The sequence below is a fragment of the Telmatherina bonti genome (assembly GCF_933228915.1).
Source record: "Telmatherina bonti genome assembly, chromosome: 15".
In the NCBI taxonomy this organism is placed as follows: domain Eukaryota; kingdom Metazoa; phylum Chordata; class Actinopteri; order Atheriniformes; family Telmatherinidae; genus Telmatherina; species Telmatherina bonti.
In genome coordinates, this window is record NC_136613.1 from 19055247 (window position 1) to 19081195 (window position 25949).

A 25949-nucleotide genomic window follows, 5' to 3' on the forward strand; every position below is an offset into this window, starting at 1 on the left:
AGGACCTTTTAATTGCCTCTCCATCTCTGTTTTTGTTGCATTTTCACTTACACATAGGTGATTTTGACATGTATTAAGAGTTTTTTTCCCCCCCCTCAGAGCCAGCAAGCCAGGCTGGCTACCCTGTACTTTCCCTTGTTTGGTTTGCTTCAGGAAAACGTCAACAGGCTGAATGTGAAGGAAGTGTCCCCGTTCACCATCAACCACTCCAACAATGTAAGAGAGCCACCTCGTGGCTTCTTTGGGTACTGCTGTTCCTTTCAGTCATGTCAGAAACTAAAATCATCACATCTTTTGGAAGCTCTGTAACCCGATACTCCCATTCGAATTCAGTATATAAAGAAAAATAATAAAACACTGAGAAGAAATGTCTTCTGTGAGCAGTCCTGACAAACATTCCAGTGTGACAACCATTTTTCAGTGTTGCAGGAACTGAGAGTTTACAGCACAAATATTTAGGCTTTTTATTTTAAATGTGAAAAAACTAAAAAAAAAAAAAAAAACACCTTCCCCAGTGCAAATTAGGAAACAGGACATGCATTAGAGTGTGTGTGTGTGTGTGTGTGTGTGTGTGTGTGTGTGTGTGTGTGTGTGTGTGTGTGTGTGTGTGTGTGTGTGTGTGTGTGTGTGTGTGTGTGTGTGTTGTGTAAATCACATGGTTCAATCAAAAAGATGACTAAACTGGTTATATGCATACATATGTTATATTCATAACAAAAATGAATCTCAGAAGAATAGCATTCAGTATTTTTGTTGACTCTTCCATTGTTTTCAACTTAGAATGGGAGAGAAGATTTACTCCTGAGCAACTCCTTGATGACACCTCCCAGGTCCAGCACCTTTCTGGATACCAGTTTGCACAAAGATGTTTTTGGGGTCATATCAGGCACCAGTGAGTGTGGACATGGATCGGCATAATTTTTAAAATAAATTTGATTTTACTCTCAGATCCTTATCGGCTCCTTTTGATTGCGCTTTGCAGCTTCGCCCCATGCAGCATCCACCCCCAACATTAACTCTGTGCGCCACGCAGACTCTCGTGGCTCACTCATCAGCACTGATTCTGGGAACAGCCTGCCTGAGAGGAGCAATGATAAAGGCAATTCTCTAGACAAGGTATGCTTTAAAGAGATTTCATCTTTCTGTGACACCACAGCAGAGACTCCCAGATAATGACCAAAGCGTCACAGAATGTCACTCTTTGTTAACTTGTACCCTTAACTTCCCACCGTCATTGTATGGCGGGCCGTGGCAGACGGATAAGTTTGTACGGAGACACTCTGTCAATGTTCTGCGCTTCTTTACGGAGCCTGAGGAGTCTATGCTCTCTTTGCACACCAAGCGTGTCACCATGGACTTCTCCCTGCTCACTGCCCCCTGTGTCCCAGAGAGTGCCCTGCAGTCCAGCATTTCACTTCAAGTACTAAATCCCTCCTTCCTTCACACCTCCTAGGAGTGTCCCATCTGGGAATGATAGTGTGTGTGAGAGTGTATGAGTGCCCACAACTCTAAGCCCTTTCTTTGCCAGCAAATCTTTCAACTTTAAGTTTATTCTTCTGTTATAAAGCAGATGTGTTACACCACAGGCTTTGTTTGCCAGATGTTGATGAGCTTGCATGCTTAAAGCATTTTCTCATTCTCATGTGTGCTGTGTGGTTTCATCTCTCACTGTGATAATAAACAGCCTCAAGCTAAATCTGAGAAAACTCCTATTAGACACAAAATACTTTGTATTAAGCGCTTTGCTGTTTTATTTTACGTAGCTCACTGGATTTAACATATGTGTCGTGGGCTCCATCATGAGTCACAAGTAGAAAACCCCAAAATATTGACAACAGTCATTATATTGAATAAAAATAACTGTCCCATAGCTTTACCCAGCTTTTCAAGAACTCTAACTTTAGTCTAAAAGTTCTCCACTCTACACAACAGCCTTTTAAAAACCACAGCAACTGCCTCATGCTTTCCATGAGGTCATCCCTAGCCACTTTCACGGTCTAGACTAACGTCTGGCAAAGCGTGTGCTTGGTGTATTTCCAACCCCTTGCTGTGGTAGAGCTGTTACGGCCCTGAATTGGTTTAGTTTGCTCCCTGCTCTCCGGCTCAGCTGGGAGAAAATTATGCTTTCTGTCCAGCGTAATATTTTCCAGCATACATAGAGCTGTGGAACATCTGTGTGAATGACTTCATTAGACTAGCTTAACTGGTCTATTTCAGACCTTCAGAAACTACATTTCTCTAATGTTGTAAACGCTCCGTAAGTCAGAAAGAGCAGTTTCCTTATTGATTCTTGCAAAATGCATGAGTAGCAAATGTCAGGATTTGATTGTCTGTAAAACAACATTTTAGATATACATTAAAGATTTTTTTTCAGGTAGCTAATGTGGTTTGGTTATAGTTGAGTTGAAGTAGTCTAATATCTGACTTACAAGTCTCCTTACCCTCATTCAAGACCCCCATATAGATTTTTGTAAATCTAAATTCAGGTAAAATTGCCAATTCTGAGGCGAAGGTTGGCTTTTCCTAGAACGACAGAAACTTAGTAGCATGTCCAAAAGCAGGACTTAACATGTTTCTGTCTGTGCCTGACTGCCCTGTTTGCCCCCCCCCCCCCCCTCCCCAGCATCAGCCTGCCTCGACCCTGGGAAGCGCCCTGCTGCGTTGTGACAAACTGGACCAGGCAGAGATCAAGAGCCTCCTCATGTGTTTTCTACATGTGCTTAAAAGCATGTCTGAGGGTAAAATCTCCCTTCTGCTGCTTTCTACTGTGCATCTCAAACACTGATCTTGCTGCCATGTTTCCTGTGAGGAAAACAAGTTTTCTCTACAGTGTCAGTCTGTTTCTCCTCCAGACGCTCTGTTCACATACTGGAACAAGGCTTCGTCTGCTGAGCTAATGGACTTCTTCACTTTAATCGAGTAATGCACTTTTTTGTTATAGAAACACATCAGAAGTGCTGCTAAAATTAAAAGAGGACTTATTTATTTTTCTCTCATCCTCTCTCAGGGTGTGCCTTCATCAGTTCAGATACATGGGAAAGAGATACATAGCAAGGTAATGTTGCAAGGATTCCTGGCTGCAGGGAACCTGTCTTTATAAATAAACACAACAGTTTTTTGGGGTTTTTTTTATTGCAATTTAAGTTACATACAGTTTATCAGGATTATTAATCTTTTTATTGATTAATTTTTACTGTTTTGGTTAAAAAATACTGTAAAATGTGAGTGTTCAAAACCCTGAGAACAAATACTTGGAGTATAATTCAGAACTGATCAAACGTTCTCCATAATGAACGTTTTGGTCTCCCTTCTCAGAGGGCTTTCAGTGTTCTTTCTCTTTAACCTCCCACCACTGTTCCTATCTCTGTTCACTGAAATGCTGGCCAGTTTAACATACTGAAATAACACCTGGTTCCTGCCCTCTCCTGCCTGGGTAAGCCTGAAGGTGGATCTGACATTTCCGATTGGTTGCATGATGTTTTCTCGCCTCCAGTTAGAAATGTTGCAGTGCTGTGACTCTTTTCTTGACTATCTAAACTCACTGGCTCTTTTGCTTCTCATGTGCATGGCTTTAGCTTTGAGTGGTTGCGTTAATGCTGCAGAAACAATTACCACCTTTAAACTGCATGCCAGACGTGCACTCATAACCACATTTTAACTTTCAAAGTCTCATGTGCTCTTTTAAGATTTTCAAACTTTCTTCAGCTCTCAGCACATTTGGGAACTTTGTTTCATTACCCAAGCGGGTTAAATGGATTATAATTCCCCTTAACCTGCTTTGCTAACTCTTAACAACACTGCTGGTAATTGGCCCTCCATCTAACATTATCCTGTTTCCTCATCAGGAACCAGGATGGGGCAGGACCTGTAGCACATGAGCGGAAGTCTCAGACTCTGCCTGTGTCCCGTAACAGGGCGGGAATGATGCATGCCCGCTTACAGCAGCTCAGCAGCCTGGATAACTCATACACTTTTAACCACAGTAAGTGCCTCCGTACTCCAGCTGTCATCAAACATCCACTAGCAGAGTTTCTTCCTCCTCCTCACTTCATGTAGTCTGACTCCTCATGCTTCTCATCATCTCCTTCTTCGTCCTCTGTACAGCGTAATAGTAGAACCAAGATAGCTGTTCACAGTTTTACAGCACCTGCATGGGGGACGCAAGGGCTCATTCTGTTAAATGGCATCATTTAATGCAGTCTCTTTGTGTTTTCAGTGTAAGAAAGATTTCAAGTATTCTTGGAATATCTGTAGAGCATGGTAAGAATGTGTCAGGTTGGCAGGATGCTTATTACTGGTTTTGTTCATCTGGTTGACAGAAGAGCATGCACATTTTAACTGAACAGTATCTTTCTAAATCTTTTCATCCCTCTGCGCAACAGCTCATCTGCTTTGGACTTTATTTCACATTGTGAAAGAAATCCATGTAAACTGTAAAGAGTTTCCTTCCAAAAAAATCTGACCATTGTTAAAAAAGAAATACAGCTTGATGTTCTTTAGAAACATTTTAAAGGAAATAACTGTGACTGTTTATGAACAGATGTTTTGCCTTTACATGTCATTTCTGCTGGGGATGTTGCAGACATTTGTTTACAAATGTTCTGAAAATGAGGCTTGCATCAGGAAATATTAAGAAAAAAAGGAGAAAACACACTGAGAACGGCTGGTCATCTCAGTAAGAAAATATTAGATGCAGTGTAAATAGAAAAGAAGCACATGTGTTGTACAAAATTGACTTTTGGATATTATTACCACTGGGCTGCATGATGCCTGTTACAGTGGATGACATATTGTTCCATTGGACATGGCATCACAGCTGTGGTGCACATGGATGACTTTATTATTGTGCATCTGATGATGTGTATTTTGTGGTTGCCAGGCTGTATCCTTGTCATATCCTGCCTTTTTTTTTTGAGTAGGGGGTTAAAATCACATCCCAGTTTGTTTTTCTCATCTGAGTCCTTGGTGTACATCCCCACCACAAAATGACACATTAGTTTGTACTTAACCATATTTCCTGTCATCAAAACATTATGCTTATGTGGCAGAAGATTGTTTTATCCCCAGTTTGGAATGAAACTTTTATCTTTTCAATATATTAAAAGAAAACTTCCATCTTTTAAGCACCAGCTTTGCCTTTAACACTAAGAGATATAGTATTATATGACAAAGTGGCCTCTGTGATGAGTTTTTACCTCTGGTGCTTCAGTATACATGAAAGAGCTACAGCATGTTGTTGTGTCTTTGCAGCCTACAGTCATTCTGATGCAGATGTGTTAAATCAGTCACTGCTGGAGGCCAACATCGCCACTGAAGTCTGCCTGACAGTCCTGGACACTCTCAACATCTTCATCATGGGTTTCAAGGTGCAAAAGAAGATACTTCCCAGATTTTGCGATCATATTCTGTTAAATCGGTACTTCATCAGTTTGAGAGATGATGCTTGTTTCCTCACAGACACAGCTATGCGCTGACCATGGCCATAGTCCACTCATGAAGAAGGTGTTTGAAGTCCACCTCTGCTTCTTGCGCATTAATCAGTCAGAAACGGCCCTAAAGCAGGTCTTTACAACACTACGCACCTTCATCTATAAGGTAAGTCAAACTTCTGGTGTTTTCGTTTAATGTAAAGTTTGTTACATTAAATCATTGAGATGATTCCAGAAGCTAAGAACTGGTCTTGTCTTTATTATACTCTCTAGTTCCCCTGCACATTTTTTGAAGGCCGTGCAGACATGTGCGCAGCGTTCTGCTACGAGATCCTGAAGTGCTGCAACTCCAAGCTGAGCTCCATTCGGAGCGATGCAGCCCATCTGTTGTATTTCCTGATGAAGAGTAACTTTGACTATACATGTCGTAAATCCTTTGTGAGGACACATTTACAGGTATGATGGTTCTTCTGTGGATTTATGTTGCAGCTTAGAGACCCAAGGTTATTTTTAAAGGCGCAACCAACACACCTAATATTGATTCATCAGCTTTATACGACTTAAATCTGCAAGGAGGAATCAGATTTCTTGCCACACGCACATAAAACTGTTAAATAAGTTATTTTGGTCAATAAAATTGATTTATATTTGTCCATCAATAGACCAAATAACAGATACAAGCTGAATAATTTCCATATTTACCCCCTATTTTTACAACTCCAAGTTATGGAAAAAACAGGAAGGCTTAGCTTTGTGCTACTCTGCATGCTTGGTTTCACTGAGTTTTATAAAAAAAAAAAAAAAAAAAAAAAGAATAAACTATTTTAGCCATTATTTCCATGATGAATTTTGTTATCTTTTTTATGGAACATTGCCGTTTGCATGGTCCTCAAATAATCAATATCTGTGTTTTTCCTTTAGGTGGTGATTGCTGTCAGTCAGTTGATAGCGGATGTAATTGGGATTGGTAGTACCCGCTTTCAGCAGTCTCTGTCTATCATCAACAACTGTGCCAACAGTGATAAAACTATTAAGGTAAAGAACTTCTGGTTGATGTTCTGGTTTCACTGAAATTAACAATCAAAACGACACAAAAGCAGAAACAGCAGTGATGCGTCAGACGCATCTCTGAACAACTTCCTTCTCGTCAACAGAACACAGCTTTCCCATCAGATGTGAAGGACTTGACCAAACGCATCAGGACGGTTCTGATGGCCACGGCTCAGATGAAGGAGCACGAGAAGGACCCAGAGATGTTGGTAGATCTGCAGTACAGCCTTGCTAAGTCTTACGCCAGCACCCCCGAGCTACGCAAGACCTGGTTGGACAGTATGGCTCGAATTCATGTGAAGAACGGAGACTTATCAGAGGTCTGTCACTAAATACTGATGAGTCTGTGTGGCTGAATAAGATGAGCAATTCACGGTTTCTGTTTTATGTTTGTCCAGTTTATGTGTTGAGTTGGAGCCAATAAATCAATCAGTTCTTCCTGCATCTTCCTTTTTGATCTGACTAAATTTATTCTTGCATGTTTACAGGCAGCCATGTGCTATGTGCATGTTGCAGCACTTGTGGCAGAATACCTAAGGAGAAAAGGTGCTAACATATATTTGATTAAAATAATTGCTTTAATAGCAAGATAGAAGCTTTTTTTTTTTTTTAAATATTTTTATTCGTATTTTTTTCTTATCTTGTCCAACTGTGTGCAGGCATGTTCAAGCAGGGCTGCTCAGCTTTCCGAGTTGTTACTCCAAACATTGATGAAGAAGCAGCGATGATGGAGGACGTCGGGATGCAGGATGTCCATTTCAACGAGGTGCTCTGGTCCTTTTAGTATTATTTGGGGTTTTATTTGGACCGAGTAATGGTTAGATAAATTTATAAAGGCATGTCATAATGTTTATATGCATGTCACAGGATGACAAATACAGAGAACATCTTATCTTATCTTGAACTTGAAAGGCCATGTTTATAAAATTAGGGTTGGCAGTCGTCTAATTAAAATCAAACAGACCAGCAAATGAATAATCATTCATGATTTACAAGCTCTATCTGGCCAGCGGCCTGTTTTTTTTTTTTATCAAAGATATGACAGTTGATGTCCAACTATAAAACAAAAGGAGTAAACTATGTGAGGACACAACACGTTGATATTTTTAAAGCTACTTACTGTATATTTTTGTAAAAACAAATAATCTTGGAGGCTACTGAGCCTAATAGCATTTTTGTCAGTGTCATGATCAGTCAGATTTCTTTGTCTAATTGCTCTGACTATTCCACCCTTGTGATACATTTCAGTGGTAAAATCAAAGACGTTTTGTGCAAGCTATGTGTTTTAAAGTGGTGTATAGCATCAACTCTCACCTTCTGTTTTCCCCTTTAGGATGTCTTAATGGAGCTTTTGGAGGAGTGTGCAGATGGACTGTGGAAAGCAGAGCGTTACGAGCTCATCTCTGACATCTACAAGCTCATAATCCCCATTTATGAGAAACGCAGGGACTTTGAGGTACAAATTCCCCCCATTTGGAGTGTGATTACATGATAACTAATTTCTGCTAATTTACCCAAGTCCTTGACATACGGCAGTTATTTAAATGCTGATTCAGCTGTATAACTTTGCACAGAAACTGGCCCATCTGTATGACACACTGCATCGAGCATACAGTAAAGTAACAGAGGTCATGCATACAGGGAAGAGGCTGCTGGGCACATACTTCAGAGTGGCTTTCTTTGGCCAGGTGAGTTCATCTTTTAGACAGATACGTAAGTTCTGTCTGCACGGGTTACTTTTCATTTACTTGTGATTTTACGTATTTGAGGTTTGATTTCATAGCAGTTTTGTTACGAGTGATCTTCTCAGGGGTTTTATAGTTTTAAGAGCATGACCGCATGCTGTCCCATTTTATAACATACTCTAATGCTCTTCTCTGCTTTTTTATTTATCCTCTTTGAAGGCAGCGGTAAGTCATGCAGTGCACCCTGCGAGCTTTTTTTGAGCAGCCTGAGTCTTTGTGTGGTGTTGGTGCTGCTGTAATCCATTCACACTTTTCAGTCATAGCTTGCTGCTACAAGTTACAGTTGGGCTGTTCTGTGTCACTTTTCATGTTTTCTTTGTCACGTCCTCACCTCCTTTTAAAAATAATTTTTATTTATTAATTTTTGTTCTTTGGTTCACCAATTATCAGAAAAATCAATTTGAATGAGGATTACCAAATATCACAGCTGTGAGGGAAGTCTAACCACGTTTCCTAACTTGTACTTTAGAAGTTTTGAACTTCAGAAATGGTACTGAGGAAATTTTGTATAATTTTTATTTTTTATTTTTTATTTTTTTGCTTTCATTGTGTGTGTTGGACAAATTGGGTCCTTTTAGATCCAATAGTTATCTGTACCTATAAACGAAATTCTTTTATTATAAAATATGCCGTTGCAATGGCTTTTAAATGAAAGAACTGAGATGTAATTAAAGTGCAGACCTTCAGGTTTAATTTAAACCGACTGAGTAAAAACATCCTCAGGAGCAGGCTGATTTACTTCTTACGTTAGCATTAGCATAAGCATAAGCTTACCTATTTCGAGCGTAGTCTTCTGTCTTCATCAGAGGTGTCTCTGGATAATGTGTGACTTGTACAAATCAGCTGATGTACTTTGAGGCAGTGTCGACCTGTCAGTCCAACTCATTGGCAACATCACATCCCATCCAGTGACACCTCTAATGAAGATGGAAGACTACCGTTGAAACATGTCAGATAGGCTGATAGTAAATCTGAATGCCGTATAACAAAGGAACTAAATCGACTATAGAAATTAACGACACTATGAACTAGACTGGATTATCCTTTGGAGCGTTTCAGGATTGCAACCGATTTTATGCAAAGGGCTCAAAAGTAATGAAACAATGAACTTTCTGTAGATTAAAGGTTTTTTATTTGTTTTTAATCTGCTCTGTCCAGCGTTATACCAAGCAGGTGTGGCTGCTGTGTTGTGCCGAACTAATTTGTTTTGGCAAGATGAGCTTTATGGATATAAGACCAGCCAACCCAGGGACGACTGTCTGGAGGCAGAGGAAAGCCCCAGCCAGAGCGTTGCTGTGGCCTTGAGGCCTGGCAATGTGCCGGGCCCTATCCCAGAGACATAGTGCAGGGCTCAGCAGCTCGAGAGCTACCCAACACGGACCACCTACCCTCATGCCCAAGTCAGACATTTGGGCCTGCTAGAGTCACCGGTGTGCTTTCTCTCCCTCAGAATGTTTGGCCAGTAACATTTCTGCTATCTCTCTGATGGATTTTGTCTTTTTCTCAGCTGACGAACAGTCTTTGTCACATTCATTAAGAGCTTCTTTGAGTGCATAATGTGGGTTTTCAGCAACAGCTTCCCAATTTAAATGCTGCACCTGGTAATAAGTCCAGACCTTTTACCTGCTTAGTTGATGATGGATTAATGAGGGAATGCCCACAGACTGCAGTAGCTTTAGAGTCAACAGAGTGATCCATGTTAAAGAACTGTAATTTTTACACCTTTCTTCTAATTTGGATGTGAATATTTTTTAAATTAAAGCTGAGAGTCTGCACATTAAGCTCATATTGATTAGATACTTGTATCTTATTTTTGATAAACAGCTAATATAACAAAACGTGTGTCAGTCTCCAACTATATCTAGACCTGAGTGTAGTTTGCCTTTTAGCAGGAAAAACAGAAAAACACCTGAGGTGGGGACTGTTGGTTAAATTGACTCAGAATAACCGTCTTTTAAAATCTTTTATGAGGGATTTGTCAGATGTGGTTATCTCCAGCCGTGTCCTTTAGTAGATATTAAACTTGCAGAACTATGTTTCTCTTCACTCTGTGATCACATGCAGCAGTTTAAATCAGAAATTCATCTCATGTATTCACAACGTATCTAGATATTTTTATAACAATTGTTTTATTTTCTTGTGTTATCCACACTCCTGTAGCAGTACCAGTTTACTGATTCAGATGCTGAGGTAAATTAGTATGAAAGCCAACATTCAGTTGGGACTGCAGTGGTGGTTTAGGCTGTGTTGTTCTCCTTCACTAATGCAGTCTGCAGTGCTATTCGGTGTGCAGTGCTTATCTCTTAGACCTTTAACTCTTCCCGTTCTTCTGCCTCAGTCTTGTGCTAATCATAGTGAAACCCTGTAAAGGCTAATAGCAGGATAAACGCATGACTTTACCCATCTTTACCCATTGGATTTTTTTTTTTTTTTTTTGCAATTCACATGCAAGATAAATAACGTATTGAAATGTGCCCACCAATCTCCTTTAGTATATTGCTCACCTAAGAACTAACACTAGTTAAGTTTTGTTTTTTTGTAGTTGATTGTCTTGGATCTTATATAGCGGGCTGTGTATTTCGAAAGTCTGCCGAAACATTCACCTCAGGGCTGAGTCTTCAGTAATGACATTTTATCAGTGTTGTGCTGACTCCCACTCACAAATCACATATGTCTGAAGGTGTTTTTTTTTTTGTTTGTTTGTTTGTTTGTTTTTAAATATATCTAACAGATTAACACAGTGTTTTTGTTTGTTAAAGTCAACATTTGAGGGTACTTTATCTTCTTTAGGGCTTTTTTGAAGATGAAGATGGTAAAGAGTATATCTACAAAGAACCCAAATTCACACCTCTATCTGAGATATCCCAGAGGCTCCTCAAACTGTACTCTGACAAGTTTGGACAAGAGAACGTGAAGATGATTCAGGACTCGGGACGGGTGAGACTTTGTTGATTTACGATGTGTGATGAGGTTTGATTGCTAGTTTATGCGTCCCAATCTCTTGTAATGATCTGTATCCTCTGCAGATTAATCCAAAAGATCTGGACTCTAAGTACGCATACATCCAAGTGACTCATGTGACTCCATACCTTGAGGAGAAGGAGCTGGTTGACAGGAAGACGGACTTTGAAAAGAGCCACAACATCCGGCGATTTGTATTTGAGATGCCTTTCACAATATCAGGCAAAAAGCAAGGCGGTGTGGAGGAGCAGTGCAAACGCAGGACTATACTGACAAGTAAATGACATTGTTAGCTTTCTGTAATTGTGGGGTTTAAGCTACACAATCAGATTTTGTGTCGTATTGTATGGCTTCTCAGAGATAAAGTAATAATAAGTGCTTTTTAGATGTCTTAAATTTTACAAACATTAAATTGATTTTTTTTTTTTTAAAAACAAAACATTATTTCTATTTTATTTCTGAGCCAGTTAAAATTTTTTCCAACATTTGACATTTTTTTAATAGATTATGAGAATCCACTTTATAACAACCTGAGTTTGATATGTGTGCAGTTTTAAAAAATTAGAGTAAAATAATTAGGTGAATAAATCATTCAAAGACTGAGAATGCAAATATTTTTAGTCTTATTTAAAAGATTTTAAAGATTTATAAATCAGACTTAGTGTAGGTCAGTCTAATCTGCATAATATAGACATTTAAAGTTTTAACATTTTCGTCCAACATATGAATTCATCCATTCAATGAAAAAAGTTACAATTATAAGTTGGGAAGACCTGCTCATGGCAAGTCAGATTATCTCAGAAAAACCAGTGTAGTTCTCATTTCAGGTTCTATACTTCGAGCTCTATACCCTAAATCTGACTATAAATACAATCAACAATAAGTTGATAAACTTTAGCATCAAGTTTAAAGAATAATCGTAATAAGTGTGATGCATGTTAAACAGATCTATTTTTAACTAAATGTATTTAGTAACTAGTGTACATTTCACGTCAGTGGTTTACCTATTACATTACTCAGCATTCATTTATTCATCTTGATAAAGTTTTAAACATCTCAGCTGTTTTTCTAATCCCAGTCACCGCTATATTGTTTTATAATACAAAGGGATCAAAAGTTCAATCTTATCATCTTATCTTTACCATGTGGAAGCTTTCATGGAGTGTACAGTCCACATGCAAGTGGAGAGAGAGCTGTAAAACTGAGTAAAGTGCATTCAGGTACATGCAATGAGCAAGCAATTCACTAATCTCTTTTTTGTTTATGTCCTCACAGCCACACACTGCTTTCCCTACGTGAAGAAACGTATTGCTGTGATGTACCAACACCACACTGATCTGAGCCCCATTGAGGTGGCGATTGATGAGATGAGCAAGAAGGTGGCAGAGATCAAACAGCTGTGCTCATCCAGCGAGGTGGACATGATCCGTCTGCAGCTCAAACTGCAAGGCAGCATCAGTGTCCAGGTGCCTGCTTAGATTTAGTCAACATTTGGACACACCTGACATGTTTAGTGGCATTAAATTAAGAAATAACATTCATCCTCAGGTAAACGCTGGGCCTCTTGCATATGCCAGAGCTTTTCTGGATGACACAAGTGCCAAGAAGTATCCAGATAACAAGGTCAAACAGCTGAAAGAAGTCTTCAGGTGAGCTGTAAGGTGTCAGAGTCCTCAAGCTGTTTGTTGCCATCTCTCTAACATATCCCAATGTTGTTTTTCTGTGCAGGAACTTTGTGGAGGCATGTGGCCACGGCTTGGGCATTAATGAGCGACTGATCAAAGAGGACCAACAGGAGTATCACGATGAGATGAAAGCCAACTACAGAGACCTAGTCAGAGAGCTGTCCATCATAATGCACGAGCAAGTACGTTCATTTTCTGTAATATTATTACGCCTTTAACCTCTCTGAAACAGGCTGTGGCAAGCAAAGTGCCATTTGCAATGTTTGCTGTGGTGACAAAGCACTCTCTAATCAACCATTCTCTGTTTTTCCTTTGTGCTCACGTGCAGATTTCATGGTAACACAATAAGCATTAGCGTGCTATAAAGATGGAGCTATTAATTGTTGGTCCAGCCAGAGAAGAGCATGGAAGTTTTAATTGTCAAGTGATTAAAAGTCCTGGCATTTGTCCAGTGCTTCTAAAACTAAGGTTCACCTCTTCACTTTGTGGATTGGCGGTAATCAAATCAGAATGAAGCCATGCTTATCTGTACAGCCTTGTAATAAACAGGAAATTAACTATACATGAAGCACATGTTTATTGTTCATCAGTATAACTAATCCTGATTTGGGCTGCTGAGACGTTTTTGGGACACTGACTTTCTGATTCTTTTGTTTATTAACTGAAAATAGTGTGTTTGTTCCCAGTAAAAATGAATAACCAGAAACATTCCACTTAAACAAGTTATATATGTAGTAAATCTGCACACTGAGACTTGAGTCATTAAATAATTGATCTTTTTTACATGAAAACATATTTTACTAACGTGAGATAGTTATTAAAACTATCTCCAAATTACTTACTGGAATCAACTGATTCTTATTTCTTTACTGCAGTTTTTTAAGGTCCAAAGACAAAACACTCCTCTGCTTTGAGCAGCAGCTGGCTAGACCAACAATCCCTCATTTGCTTTTTCTTTTGGCTTGCTGACTTATTATCTTGCATGAGTATATGTAAAGTATGGAAGCATGTACAGTGCATATGGTATTTATATGTGTGCATAAGTAATTTTATGCATTTGAATATGTGTGCTTTGAAAAAAGTTGTTTTTCCATTTCTTTATATACACAAGTTTGTGTTTTCATTTTCTGAATAAGCTTTTTTTTTTTTTTTACTGTTTTCCTGTGTGTGTGTGTGTGTGTGTGTGTGTGTGTGTGTGTGTGTGTGTGTGTGTGTGTGTGTGTGTGTGTGTGTGTGTGTGTGTTCAACTGTATTAAGCTTTCTGAATGGATGCTGAGAAAATTATATGAGATATTTTGTGTGAATTTTTTTCTGACAATTTGAAGTAATTAATTATTAATATTTAGACTATATTAATTTTAGGATTTACATATATGAGGGCACTGATCTGAGCCGGAATACACCTATTCTGCTATGAATGCAAATCAGCTGTTACAAAAACAACATATTGCAGTTTTATACTGTTTACACAAGAAAGACGGAAACATTATTCAGCATTACCCTCCCACTCGGTTTTGACTTTAAATCCATGTTGAATTTCCACTTTGTGCTCATGGGGACATTTTCTTACTAAGTAATGTTGCTTCTGTAAATATGTAGCTACACTGTTAGAGGAAACTACCTCAAAATGAAATTTTAAACATTCATTTGTCGTTTTAGAATAGCTCTACCAGTGACCCAATGCTTTCAGCTTAATAATTATTCAGCTCATAACTTTGTTGGTAAATAATTATTAGATTAACTGAAACACACATTTTGTTACTTTTGGACAAAGCTGACGATATTTTAGATGCTAAGCTAAGCTAAATGTAAGCTAATTAAGCTAAGCTGTGACTTCATGTTTACTCCATAGGCATTAGAGAGGTACTGATCTCATCATTATCAACTTTCAATACAACTGATTAACTTGTACCCTTCCAAAGAATGTACTTGACTAAAACTAATGGAAAAAAACTTACGTTTTGACCTTTTAACACTTGCTCATTGTTGCACTACACACTCTTCATTTTCAGATCAGTCCTGTGGAAGACGGCATGAAGAGCGTCCTCCCAGACTCGCTTCGCATCTTTAATGCCATTAGTGGTACGCCTACCAGTGCCATCATCCAGGGCATCCCAAGCTCATCCTCAGTGGTATGATGCTAATCCGAACAGCAACCTGCATGCTCGCTGATGGGGCCTGCAGTCCATGCCATAATGTTGCTTCTAAACTTCACCCTGATTCAGTCTGCTTAAAGGGAAGCTGCTTGAAGCACAAATTACTCGCATCAATTATGTAGTCTTGTGCTCTCGGACGGCTATGAGTGAAGCACTTGACTTGTATAACACTCACCAGGCAAAGTGATTCACAGTGTTGGGAGTGGACAGTTTTTAAGACTGAGGCAAAGCTTAACAAGACAAGTTACTGTGCAGCAGAGATGTCATGACGCTTTGCTCCTGCACATTAGTTGAGGCATAATGTGTCTGAAAAGATGGAGCATTTTATTTGGAGACATTCCTGTTGGGATTTTTACCATGCATGTCATTTCATTACCCCTTTTAAAAGCACCTTTTTTTTTTTCAACTTTCCTAATGTTTTACATTGTGTTTCAATGTACAGTATTTCACTTTTATAAGTCACTGTATTGATGTCATTATAAACAAATATATGCTGCATACATTGACGTTCATTTCCCTGGACATGAACTTACGTTTCCAGAAAAGGCCATTTTTGCAGACGGGCCTGCCATGACTCATGTTACTATTCAATCTTTAACCACTTCAAATGTTGATGAGAGTGTTTTAAAATCCTGAAAGCCATTGCATACAAAAAAAGTGTATTCCAAGTTGTTTATTATTGTATATAAAAAAAAAAAAGGAGTGTGTGCAATATTTGCAAAGTATGTTGCTGTGTGGGAATCATACACTGTAAGGATTATGTCCACCTTTTTGCCAAAGCGATGAGGTATGGGGGGGAAGACACTATGCCTACTGTGGAAGTATATGAAGCTTGTACTGTTATGTTATTTGAAATGTTCAAGAAAATGTCTTATATTTGGGGAGCATTGTGTTTTGTTTTTTTTATATTTAACAACAAAAGTCACTGTTCTGCTGTAAACAGAGATGTTCTTTAATGCTTCTTTTAAATAAAAACACCCATTTCTTTGAACTTTCACTCCTTATTCTCGCCTCGGGATCCTGTATTGACATATTGCTGAATTATACTTTTTATCAAGAGTCAGGGATTAAATATACCCGTCTCCTTATCTCCTGTATCTTGTGTTCCCACCCATCGTAAAAGCAACACAATCAGCAGTAAGAAAAACAGATCAAGGGCTAAAAGGAAGCAATATTGTGTGAAGCATTCTCATTTACATCACTCTACAGGGAGGAATAGAGACTCAATTGCTCTCTGCAGGAATTTTCTAAGGAATATCAAACTGCAACAGAAAGAAGGGAGCCTTAATAAGACATCATGACAGGTGAGATTACTAACAATTATGGGTGTTTTGATTCAAACACACTTAGTTCCACTTTCTTGATATCTATCAGATACACATGTTTTTCAGTAACAATCTATAATTAAAGAAAAAAAAAAAGTAACTTTTTGTGTTTTCAACTGAAAAAATATCTGCTCACAGATCACAAGGATATGAAAAAAGAGAAAAAGAACAGAGGAACGGTAAAGTACTCATGATTTTATTTGTGCAATTGTTGAAATAAGGTGTTCATGTAAATAAGGAAATCATTAACTAATTTTTTTTATGAAAATATAGCTATAAAATGAAAAATAACTTAACTGTAAAGTTGCTAGCATGTTGGCATTTTACTCTGTTTTTTTTGTTTGTTTGTTTTGTGTTGTTTTGTTTCTTTATATTGATAACAAAAATAGATAGACAAACAACGATAAAGGAATGGATACCAAAAATGATAAGTACTTTGGCACTAAACTAAATGATAAGAAAATGAGGTGAAAGGCATTCTACCTTTTGTGGAAAGATAAACTCTTCACTTTTATTTCTATATTTACTTAGATACTAATTCAATCAGTCATATGAATAAAATTATGCTTTTATTACTTACTTACTTGATATATCCTTCTACTGAATGATGAAACAATCCATCACCACAACAGCTGAAGTTTTGACAGTGTAGTCGTCTTTTTTTCCCCAACCCAGAGCAAAGAGGTATGTGGTTACCCGCTCAGCATCTTCTTCATCGTGGTGAATGAATTCTGTGAGAGGTTCTCCTACTATGGAATGCGAGGTGAGCATTGTGTGTCAAAATATAGAAACCAAAGCGAACAGATGCTAACAAACTGGGCTTTTTTTTTTTTTTTTTTTTAAACTAAGATAATACCTTACTTCCATACTTTACCATAAAATTTTGAATAAAAACTTCAACATAATAATTTGGGATTAAGGAAATTAGCTGAGTAAATGACACCAATACATTTTCACCTATTGTCTTTGCAGATATTGTTGTCATATAACCACGATAACAAACTACTTGTTTCATTCCCAGACACAGTTTTCTCCTCAGTCATGTTGTATTTGAGTAAAAGTGTGACTAAATGTTGGTTTATTATAGTTTCTTTGTGAGGGTCATTACTGTGTAGTTGATGGATAATAAGTGGGAGCTGCTGTTTTCTCTGCTTCTCCACAGCTGTGCTGGTGCTGTACTTTAAGTACTTCTTGCGTTGGGATGATGATATGGCCACCTCCATCTACCACACCTTTGTAGCTCTATGCTACCTGACCCCCATCCTCGGGGCCATTGTGGCTGACTCCTGGCTAGGAAAATTTAAGTGAGTGACTGTTTCCCCTTTCACTGATATAATATGAAAAAGTTTGAATTAGTGTGTATACTGCCTCTGTATTCCTAGTTACAGTTTTTGCACTTTTCCTTTCTCCTTACTCCTGTCTCTTTTCATGTTTCTCTCACAGGACCATCATCTACCTGTCCATAGTCTATGCAATTGGCCAGGTAACAATGGCAGTCAGCGCAATTCATGACATCACTGACACCAACAGAGACGGGACACCAGACAACATGACCGTACACGTGTAGGTTTTAATCTGCTACAAAGATCATTAATGCAGTCACATTTTGGGAAGTGGCTGTTTTCACCACATTGTCTACAGTGTACCCTGCTCATGCACTTGTTCTTCTTCCTCACATTCAGTGTTTTGGCCATGGTGGGTCTCTTTCTCATCGCTTTGGGCACTGGTGGAATAAAACCTTGTGTAGCTGCTTTTGGTGGAGACCAGTTTGGTGATCATCAGGTTAGACTATTGCCACCTTTCAGCTCCAGTCTAATGTGTGACCTTTGGCTTCAGCTTGCACATTGAACAAACATTTACAACATCCATAATTTATGAACTTTATTATATGTAATCCCTCCCTTCTTCTGATCATGTTCTTTCTGCTTTCTGTAATTAAGCAGATCTATAAACTCATTGAAGCTATGAATGCTAATGCTAACATAATCACAATGACAACTCAAGTGATGTTGAATCACCATACTATGCAAATGGCCTTTAAAAAAGGACAAAATTTAGTGTAAATGTGGTGTCACAGGGCAGGTTTGAAGAGCACCAAAATAAGTAAGATTCTCTGACAGTCATAAATACCTGTTTGTTCTGGGGTTTTTTTGTTGTTTTTTTACAACCATTATGATGCAACAGTGGTCTTGACAGTGGTGACGTGATTAAAAAGACAGATACAGTCCAAAATAAATTTTTAAAAAAATCAGTGCAGAAAACAGGGGTCAGAATTAGGTAGACAAGTAGGCAAAATGTTATGATCTCCAGATAAACACGGAAAATGTCAGGAACAGGTAAATGTAGCAAACAGGTATAGGGAGTGGTTATAATGTAGCTAAAATAAACTAGCAAAGTCTACAAAAGTTTGAAAATTGAGTACAGAAGCCTCTGGAAGGTAATGTCATAAATACTGAAGCTTAATTTGGCTCAGCAGGTCACAGGTAAAGCAGACTAAAGTCCAAGCAGCTTGGTACAATAGCATTATTAGATCTATGCTAAACAAATTTTGGTTGCAAAACCATTTATACTGATAAATAAAGATATTTACACATAACATTCAGTACTGAACAATGTTTCTGTGCAGGAAAAGCAAAGAAGAACGTTCTTCTCTGTTTTCTATTTGTGCATCAACGGAGGGAGTCTCCTGTCAACCATCATCACTCCAATCCTCAGAGGTAGATGTGACTGCAAATTTTATGATGAACAGTGCCATAAACATAAGAGTAGAACTGAAATGATATTTCAATGTTCTTTGTCTCCACCTGCAGCTCAGGAATGTGGTATCTACAGTAAGCAGAAGTGTTATTCTCTTGCCTTTGGTGTCCCTGCAGCACTAATGGTGGTCGCACTTGGTATGTTTTAAAATAAAGAGATGTTCTCTGTGTGAAGCAAAAATGAAAAGCTTTTAAATTTGGGCCGTATGCTGGAATTGAAAATTTTCTTGTGGTTTTGGTCAACAGTGGTGTTTATCATGGGGAGTGGCATGTATTACAAAGCCAAACCAGAGGGCAACATTATGATGTCTGTGTGTAAATGTATAGGGGTGAGTCATTTATTTAAATGTTTTTACGTTAATGATCATCCATTACAGAACTTACGGTAACAATGTTGATCCTACGCAGTTGAGAATTTATTGTTTCTTTCAATTTGCTCATTTTTCAGTTTGCCATTAAAAACCGCTTCAGGCATAGGAGCAAGAGGTACCCAAAGAGAGAGCACTGGATGGACTGGGCAGAGGAAAAATATAATGTAAGCTTATTGTGCTGGATTATATTTAGCCGCTTCTTCAGCGGAAAAACGGCTCTTCATTCTCTGTTGGCCTGTGTTGTAGAAACTCCTCATCGCTCAAATCAAAATGGTGCTGAAGGTCCTCTTTCTGTACATCCCCCTGCCGATGTTCTGGACTCTTTTTGATCAAAAGGTACATCTAAGCCTAACAATTCCTTTCAAAAACAACTTCACCTGTTCGAAGAGGAAATTATGCTAAATTATCTGTTGTATGTTGAAGGGTTCAAGATGGACTCTGCAAGCCACCACATTGAATGGAAATTTTGTAAGTTTGGTTGTAAAAAACAATAAAATTATTTCTACATTTCACTAACGCAGTGTGAATATTTCTTTGTGTCTGCAGGGACTGCTTGTTATACAGCCTGATCAGATGCAGGTAAGTTAAAAGAACTTGACTGTGTTATCATCATTTCTTAAAAAATTCTAATAAAAATATAAATATATTTAGAAGTTCACTGTGCAATTTCTGCTTAGACGGTCAACCCCATCCTGATCCTGACTCTGGTACCGATAATGGACAGCTTGGTATACCCTCTGATCAAAAAATGTGGATTGAATTTCACGTAAGTGAAGCCATTAAGGATTTACAGTATGACATGTTTAGTATATTATTATATTTTTTTTAGTAAAGTACTGTATGCAGACAGTGAAAGGTTACTTTTGAACTCACAAAAACTTTCTAAAATTGCTGAAGATCTGCTCCAAATCCATGTATTTTTACATTTGTTGCCAATTGTTTTGCAGCTATGCAAAACAATTAGCCTTTCTACATGCTACTGAGTTTTAACAAATAAGATGTGGCAATAATGCATGCTATATCGCCTTTCAAAGTCACTCATCATTTTATCTGTAGAATGAATGTACAGGTGTTGCCATCACTCAGCTGTCATTTACACTTTCTGCACCTACAAGGTCTCCACCAATCAGAAACTGACCCATACTAAAACTGCCTGCACTACTGAAAATTTCCAACCTCAAACAGAAAATTATTGGAGGTTTAATGAGGGTAAATGTGTATTTAAACCATACTCAGGATAAAATATTACAAAATATTTTATGCATTTATTGAATTACTGTCCAGTCCTTGCACTCCTTCACTGAAGCACTGATGAAGAGCTGTGAATTGAAATGATGTTTATGTAAATTCTCTTTTTTATAACAAATATCCATGCTGTTCTTTTGCTCCTTCTCCTTTTGATCGCACACAGTGAAACATACGAAAACCCCATTACTTGTGATGATATTTACAATATACACTGTACAAGTGCATACAGCTTTAATGAATTGGTTTTATAGACATTATGTAACAGGAACTAATAGGCTTGTGTGAAGCAATTTTTTTAAATTAAATTATTTATTGGTTTTTATCTGTTTATTGGGATTGATTTTAAGTTTATTACTTTGTATTTATTGATATTTTAGTATTGTAACGTTGTTTTTGTTTTATTCTGTGCAGCAGTTTGGAGACTGTTTACGTTTATAAAATGTGCTATACAAATAAAGTGGATTGGATTGGAATCCACACATTTATGAATACTTAACTCTTTCTTGCTTTGGGTCCACTACAGTGACACCTATTTAAAGGCTGTTTTCTAGTATATGTATAATTGATGATCATATATTTGCAATTTTGCCACTTCAGTGGACCTTAGGAGAGTCACCCAATGCACTGCTACTTACAGAAGTATAAACTAATTTAGCATAAAATTTCCTTCTATACACGTACAAGTAATAACCAACTTTACCTCAGTGATAAACAGGACTAGAAAATTATACTAGTCCGTTTTATAGAATATTTCTATTCTATAAATAAGACAATGTATTATTTTATAAACATTTCTATAGACTAAATCAAATAAATAAACTAAATAAAAAGTTTTAAAAAAAAACATTTAAGACAAAATATCGCATGGGAAAAAAAAAATGTGGCATTGTTTTTAATAATTCATGCAGAAACGGGAAAAAAGCACCAACTTCAGCACATTAAGCTGAGTCGCTCCTAGCCGCTTCTTTTTCTTTTTTTTTTGCATTTTTCCTTTACAATATAGTGTGTTTGCTCTCACTGAGATTAATAAGCTCCAGAGACTTCAGTTTTCTTAAAATTAAAAATTAAAAAAATACTCTAAACAGAAACCCTGTTTATTTTGAGAAATTCTGAATAAAACCCATAATATCTATGACGAGGTAAATGGAGCTACAGTGATTCAAAAAGTTATTCTTGCACTAAAATGAAGATGTGTTGTGCTGTCGTTTTGTAGAAATCATTAAAAAATATATTTTACAATTCAACAGGCCTCTGAAAAGAATGACGGTGGGAATGCTTCTGGCAGCTCTGGCTTTTGTCTGCGCTGCTGTGGTCCAGGTTCAAATTGATGTAAGTCAGAAACAGTACTTTAAAGTACTTTAAAGTAAGGCAGCAACACTTTTAATAAGATTATTTTTCATGCATAAATATGTTTTTAAAAAGCAAATTTGTTGTTGGGGCTTAACTAAGCAAACTACTTTGACCTAATTTTCAGAAAACATTGCCCGTCTTTCCATCCACCTCCCAGAGCCAGCTAAAATTACTTAACATGGGCAATAATGCAGTAACAGTTCAGCTGGAAAACAATAACCTGCAGCTGGCTGCTTCTCAAGTAAGTCATCTTACCAACACTCAACCTTTGAAAATTTGTATTTGCAGGTTTAGAATAACTTAAAACTCCAGATTCATGTTAAATAAACCACCATTTGTGTATGTACTTGTCATTACCTATCTTCATCAACATTTTCTTTGTTTTGCAGGCCACTGCTGATTACATGACATTTGAAACAGAACAAATTAATGTTTCAATAGCTTCAGCTACAAGAAATATTTCCTTGATTAAAGGAAAGCGACAAACACTTCTTATTCCTTCATCCCTCGATGATGAATGGGTCCTGGTGAGTTGTAAACACACAATGATGAAATACTCTATTCCCTACAGACAGAAGATAGGACTTGTGATAGTAGAATTATGAAAAATATTCATTATTTCTTTCTTTAGACTAATGATTTGACTAAAAAACCAGAAGAAGGAAACAATGCAATCCGGTAAGTTTAATTTTAAGTGTTTGTACTACATCAATAGTGGTGAGATTAATTGTTGTTATAATACACCAATATTTGGTTTGGCTCAAATTGTTACAACTCTAAACTTATTTGCAGTGTTAACTATTGTAAAAGATGATGCAACATGTGGATTTTTTACATGGCTGTGGTTTTGTTCACTGTGTTGTTATTTCAGGTTTGTAAACGGGAAGCACATAGTAGTCAATGTCTCTGTTGCTGACAAACACTTTGGGTTAATTGAGCCGTCTTATTACTCCAACTACACCCAACTAAAAAATGGAGAGTAAGGATATGTTTTCCATCGTTGTTGTTTCAAATGCAATTTTATATCTCCTGACAATTATAGATTGACTGACATATGTAATATATTCTCCTCAGGGTTACATTCACTTTACAAAGTGGCTCAGAGTCGTGTAAATACAGCAGGGAGTTTGGATTTGGAAGTTCTTATACATTCTTCATTCCCGGAAACCTAACTTTGGGACCAGATGTAAGTTTCACTCATGACTTCATATGGTAACAACTGTGGGGGGTTTTTTTTGTCAATAATCTCATCCCTTGAGGAACAATCTGTGTGTGCTTGTGCAGTTAATAGATAGTGACATGAATTTAGAAATACTTTGGTTTCTTTCAGTTTAAACAACAAAGGTTGAAATTATCTATATGTGTCTTGTTGCCTTTGATCCTAAGTATTTTTTAACCTGATATAACTTTCTCCTCTGTGCCATTAAACATTATTTTTGTTGATAAACTATTAATTACTACAAACTCATTTCTCATTATTACCAGCATTACCACTTACTCAAACTGACGGTGAAACAAAAGCAAATTCTGGTTTCATAAATGCCATTATTTTGGGGAACATTAATGAGGCTTTTTAGTTATTTAAGTTTTTCCTTATGTGAATGAAAGATGCTCAAAATAACTTGCACTATTTACTCCTGTTTACATCATGCTTGCTGAAAACTACACGGCTCAGCTCAATGAGGAAACCAACAATCGATAATAATTTATACAATTTTTAACCGATTTTCAAATATTGACATCTTAAATAACAAGAGAAAAGCTTGGAACACAGTGGAATTGAAGGTGGGGATGTCAGAAAATATTGAAAAACTTACTGAGAGATAAAATCACCAATCCATTATCTATACTCGCTCAATCTTATTTAGAGGTAATTCAATACTTTGGCTAAAGTTAATAAAATCTTATAGAAAATTCTTCTTTAAAATGAAATGTGTTCATTTATTACTATGTTTCAGTGTCAGGAGTCTATAACCGCGATAGAGGACATCAAGCCAAACTCGGTCCACATGGCCCTCCAGATCCCACAGTATTTCTTTATCACTGCAGGAGAAGTGATGTTTTCTGTTACTGGCTTGGAGTTCTCTTACTCACAGGTACATTTCAAACAAAAGTCTCTACATATTAAGTCAAACCAGTATCATCCAAAGTGGAACTTGAAGAGACAATTAACATTCTAATTAATTATTAACTTTCTTTTTGTCATCAAGGCACCCAGTAACATGAAAGCAGTGCTTCAAGCAGGATGGTTGTTGACTGTTGCTATCGGCAACTTCATTGTTCTGATTGTAGCAGAGCTTGCAAAGCTTCCCAAACAGGTAAAACGGAAGGAAAGAATTACACTGTATTGTGCCATTAAAGACAACCCACACTGAGATTTTAATAACATGTGTCATGTCTTTTTATCCATCGAAGTGGGCAGAGTACACCCTGTTTGCCTCCCTCTTGGTGGCAGTGTGCATCATCTTCTCCATCATGGCATACTTCTACACTTACATCGACCCTGCAGAGATCGAGGCCCAGTTCAGAAAGAATGTTGATGATGATGACAAGGATGATAAAAGCAAGCTGCAGAACAAAGAGGTTGAGATGGTCAGGAGATACTCAGATAGCAGTACTGAAGATGATAAATCCAAACAAACCAATATGTGAACAACAGAGAATGTACAAAAGGTCTATATTTGTATGTGTGCAGTTGTGTTTGTGTTTGTATTTTTTTTCTTAGTTTGTTTGTATCTTTTCTTGTATAGTATCTAAGCTGTTGGGACAAGTTGTCAGCATCCAAATCAAAATGCAGTTCTAATGAAGCAAAACAATATTTCTAGTGTGCTGGAAAAGTTTAGGTAAAACTTAATTTTAGGTGTGGTGCCCATTCACAAAGAGTCAGGGAATAAAGTTCTCAGCTGAATATTCAGTAAAAACATCTACTGGTCATAGCTTTAACTTCATATCAGCAAAAATACATCCCTGTGTGTCAATCGGTGTGTAGGCAACATTTTACAAACTTAAAAAAAAAAGCTGTCTTCCTGTTATAACTGCAATTGTGATTTTGACAGGGATTTTCATTTCAAATTTTCAAGTCTTCAAAATTTTCAAGTGAATGTGACTACTAAAGTTACAGCTGCGGAGCTTTGTGTCCTCCATATCAATTGGATTTTTCAAAACATTCTGTTTTTAGGACTTATTAGAAAAACCAGTTGTGCAGCCAGTTGCAACGATGCAACAGCACCACAGCAAAAAGAAAGAAAGCAATTAAGCTAAATATAGAAAGGTTGATATAATATCCTAAAGGGTAGCTTCTGTAAATGTGTGTGTGCATGGCTGTTTTATTTTATTATGTAATATCTATCTATCTATCTATCTATCTATCTATCTATCTATCTACATGTATCGATTGATCAATATACATATATTTATGTAGCTGTATATCTATCTTTACTGGTTGTATTTGTTTATATGTATGTAATGTTCAAAGTGGTAAAATGATAAATTAACTTGTGTGTTTCTCACTTTTTTTGTTGATTTTTTTTTCTTTTTGCTAGAAATTGTTTGCAGGCGTGAAGGTAGTATTCATGTCTTTCTCTTACAGCAAAGTAAAAGCACCTTACAAATGTCACAACTAGGTGTAAAACGATCATCTATTCAATACTCATATGATCACTGTGTTTATGTTACAGCAACTGTTGAGGCAGAAATGTTTTTTAACCTTCTGTCCGTTGTAACTATTTATTTGTTTTGGTCTTATACTTTTTAAGACACTGAGTTATTTCAAACATAATAGCAAAAAAGAGAATGGTCATATTCAAAATCTGAGAATCATTCTAAAAAATAATTAATTAATTAATTAATTAATGGTTCTAATTTCTGGACAAT

General features: G+C 37.2%; 2 protein-coding genes across 4 annotated transcripts in view; both read left to right on the top strand.

Annotated features, from left to right (window-relative positions):
* The window catches only part of LOC306766281 (dedicator of cytokinesis protein 9), a gene marked incomplete at its 5' end in the record, with an annotated part of 72201 nt that extends 56204 nt beyond the window's left edge, over positions 1–15997 (top strand). For 2 of the 3 annotated variants that reach the window (XM_079253941.1, XM_079253942.1), the window contains 22 exons: positions 100–216; positions 781–892; positions 983–1116; positions 2624–2738; positions 2853–2919; positions 3008–3055; positions 3846–3982; positions 5251–5366; positions 5458–5595; positions 5703–5885; positions 6351–6464; positions 6584–6799; positions 6968–7025; positions 7139–7245; positions 7813–7935; positions 8054–8167; positions 11015–11161; positions 11251–11461; positions 12461–12651; positions 12734–12834; positions 12914–13052; positions 14883–15997. In XM_079253941.1, coding sequence (XP_079110067.1) covers positions 100–216; positions 781–892; positions 983–1116; positions 2624–2738; positions 2853–2919; positions 3008–3055; positions 3846–3982; positions 5251–5366; positions 5458–5595; positions 5703–5885; positions 6351–6464; positions 6584–6799; positions 6968–7025; positions 7139–7245; positions 7813–7935; positions 8054–8167; positions 11015–11161; positions 11251–11461; positions 12461–12651; positions 12734–12834; positions 12914–13052; positions 14883–15008 — 2814 coding nt within the window. In that variant the 3' untranslated portion in view covers positions 15009–15997. Of the gene's footprint in view, positions 1–99; positions 217–780; positions 893–982; positions 1117–2623; positions 2739–2852; positions 2920–3007; positions 3056–3845; positions 3983–5250; positions 5367–5457; positions 5596–5702; positions 5886–6350; positions 6465–6583; positions 6800–6967; positions 7026–7138; positions 7246–7812; positions 7936–8053; positions 8168–10384; positions 10415–11014; positions 11162–11250; positions 11462–12460; positions 12652–12733; positions 12835–12913; positions 13053–14882 lie in introns of all 3 variants that reach the window. The other variant, XM_079253940.1, reaches the window with a different exon arrangement.
* Positions 15998–16323: 326 nt separating this feature from the next.
* On the top strand, positions 16324–24728 carry slc15a1a (solute carrier family 15 member 1a; the record flags this gene model as incomplete). Its single annotated transcript, XM_079254691.1, has 23 exons — positions 16324–16330; positions 16490–16530; positions 17027–17114; positions 17514–17655; positions 17795–17914; positions 18034–18133; positions 18978–19068; positions 19162–19245; positions 19354–19436; positions 19556–19642; positions 19725–19814; positions 19902–19946; positions 20025–20057; positions 20156–20244; positions 21974–22055; positions 22201–22317; positions 22466–22603; positions 22708–22754; positions 22948–23055; positions 23151–23262; positions 24035–24172; positions 24287–24394; positions 24492–24728. The coding sequence occupies 23 exons, from the start codon at positions 16324–16326 to the stop codon at positions 24726–24728; spliced, it is 2187 nt and encodes a 728-aa protein (XP_079110817.1).
* Between the last annotated feature and the right edge of the window lie 1221 nt (positions 24729–25949).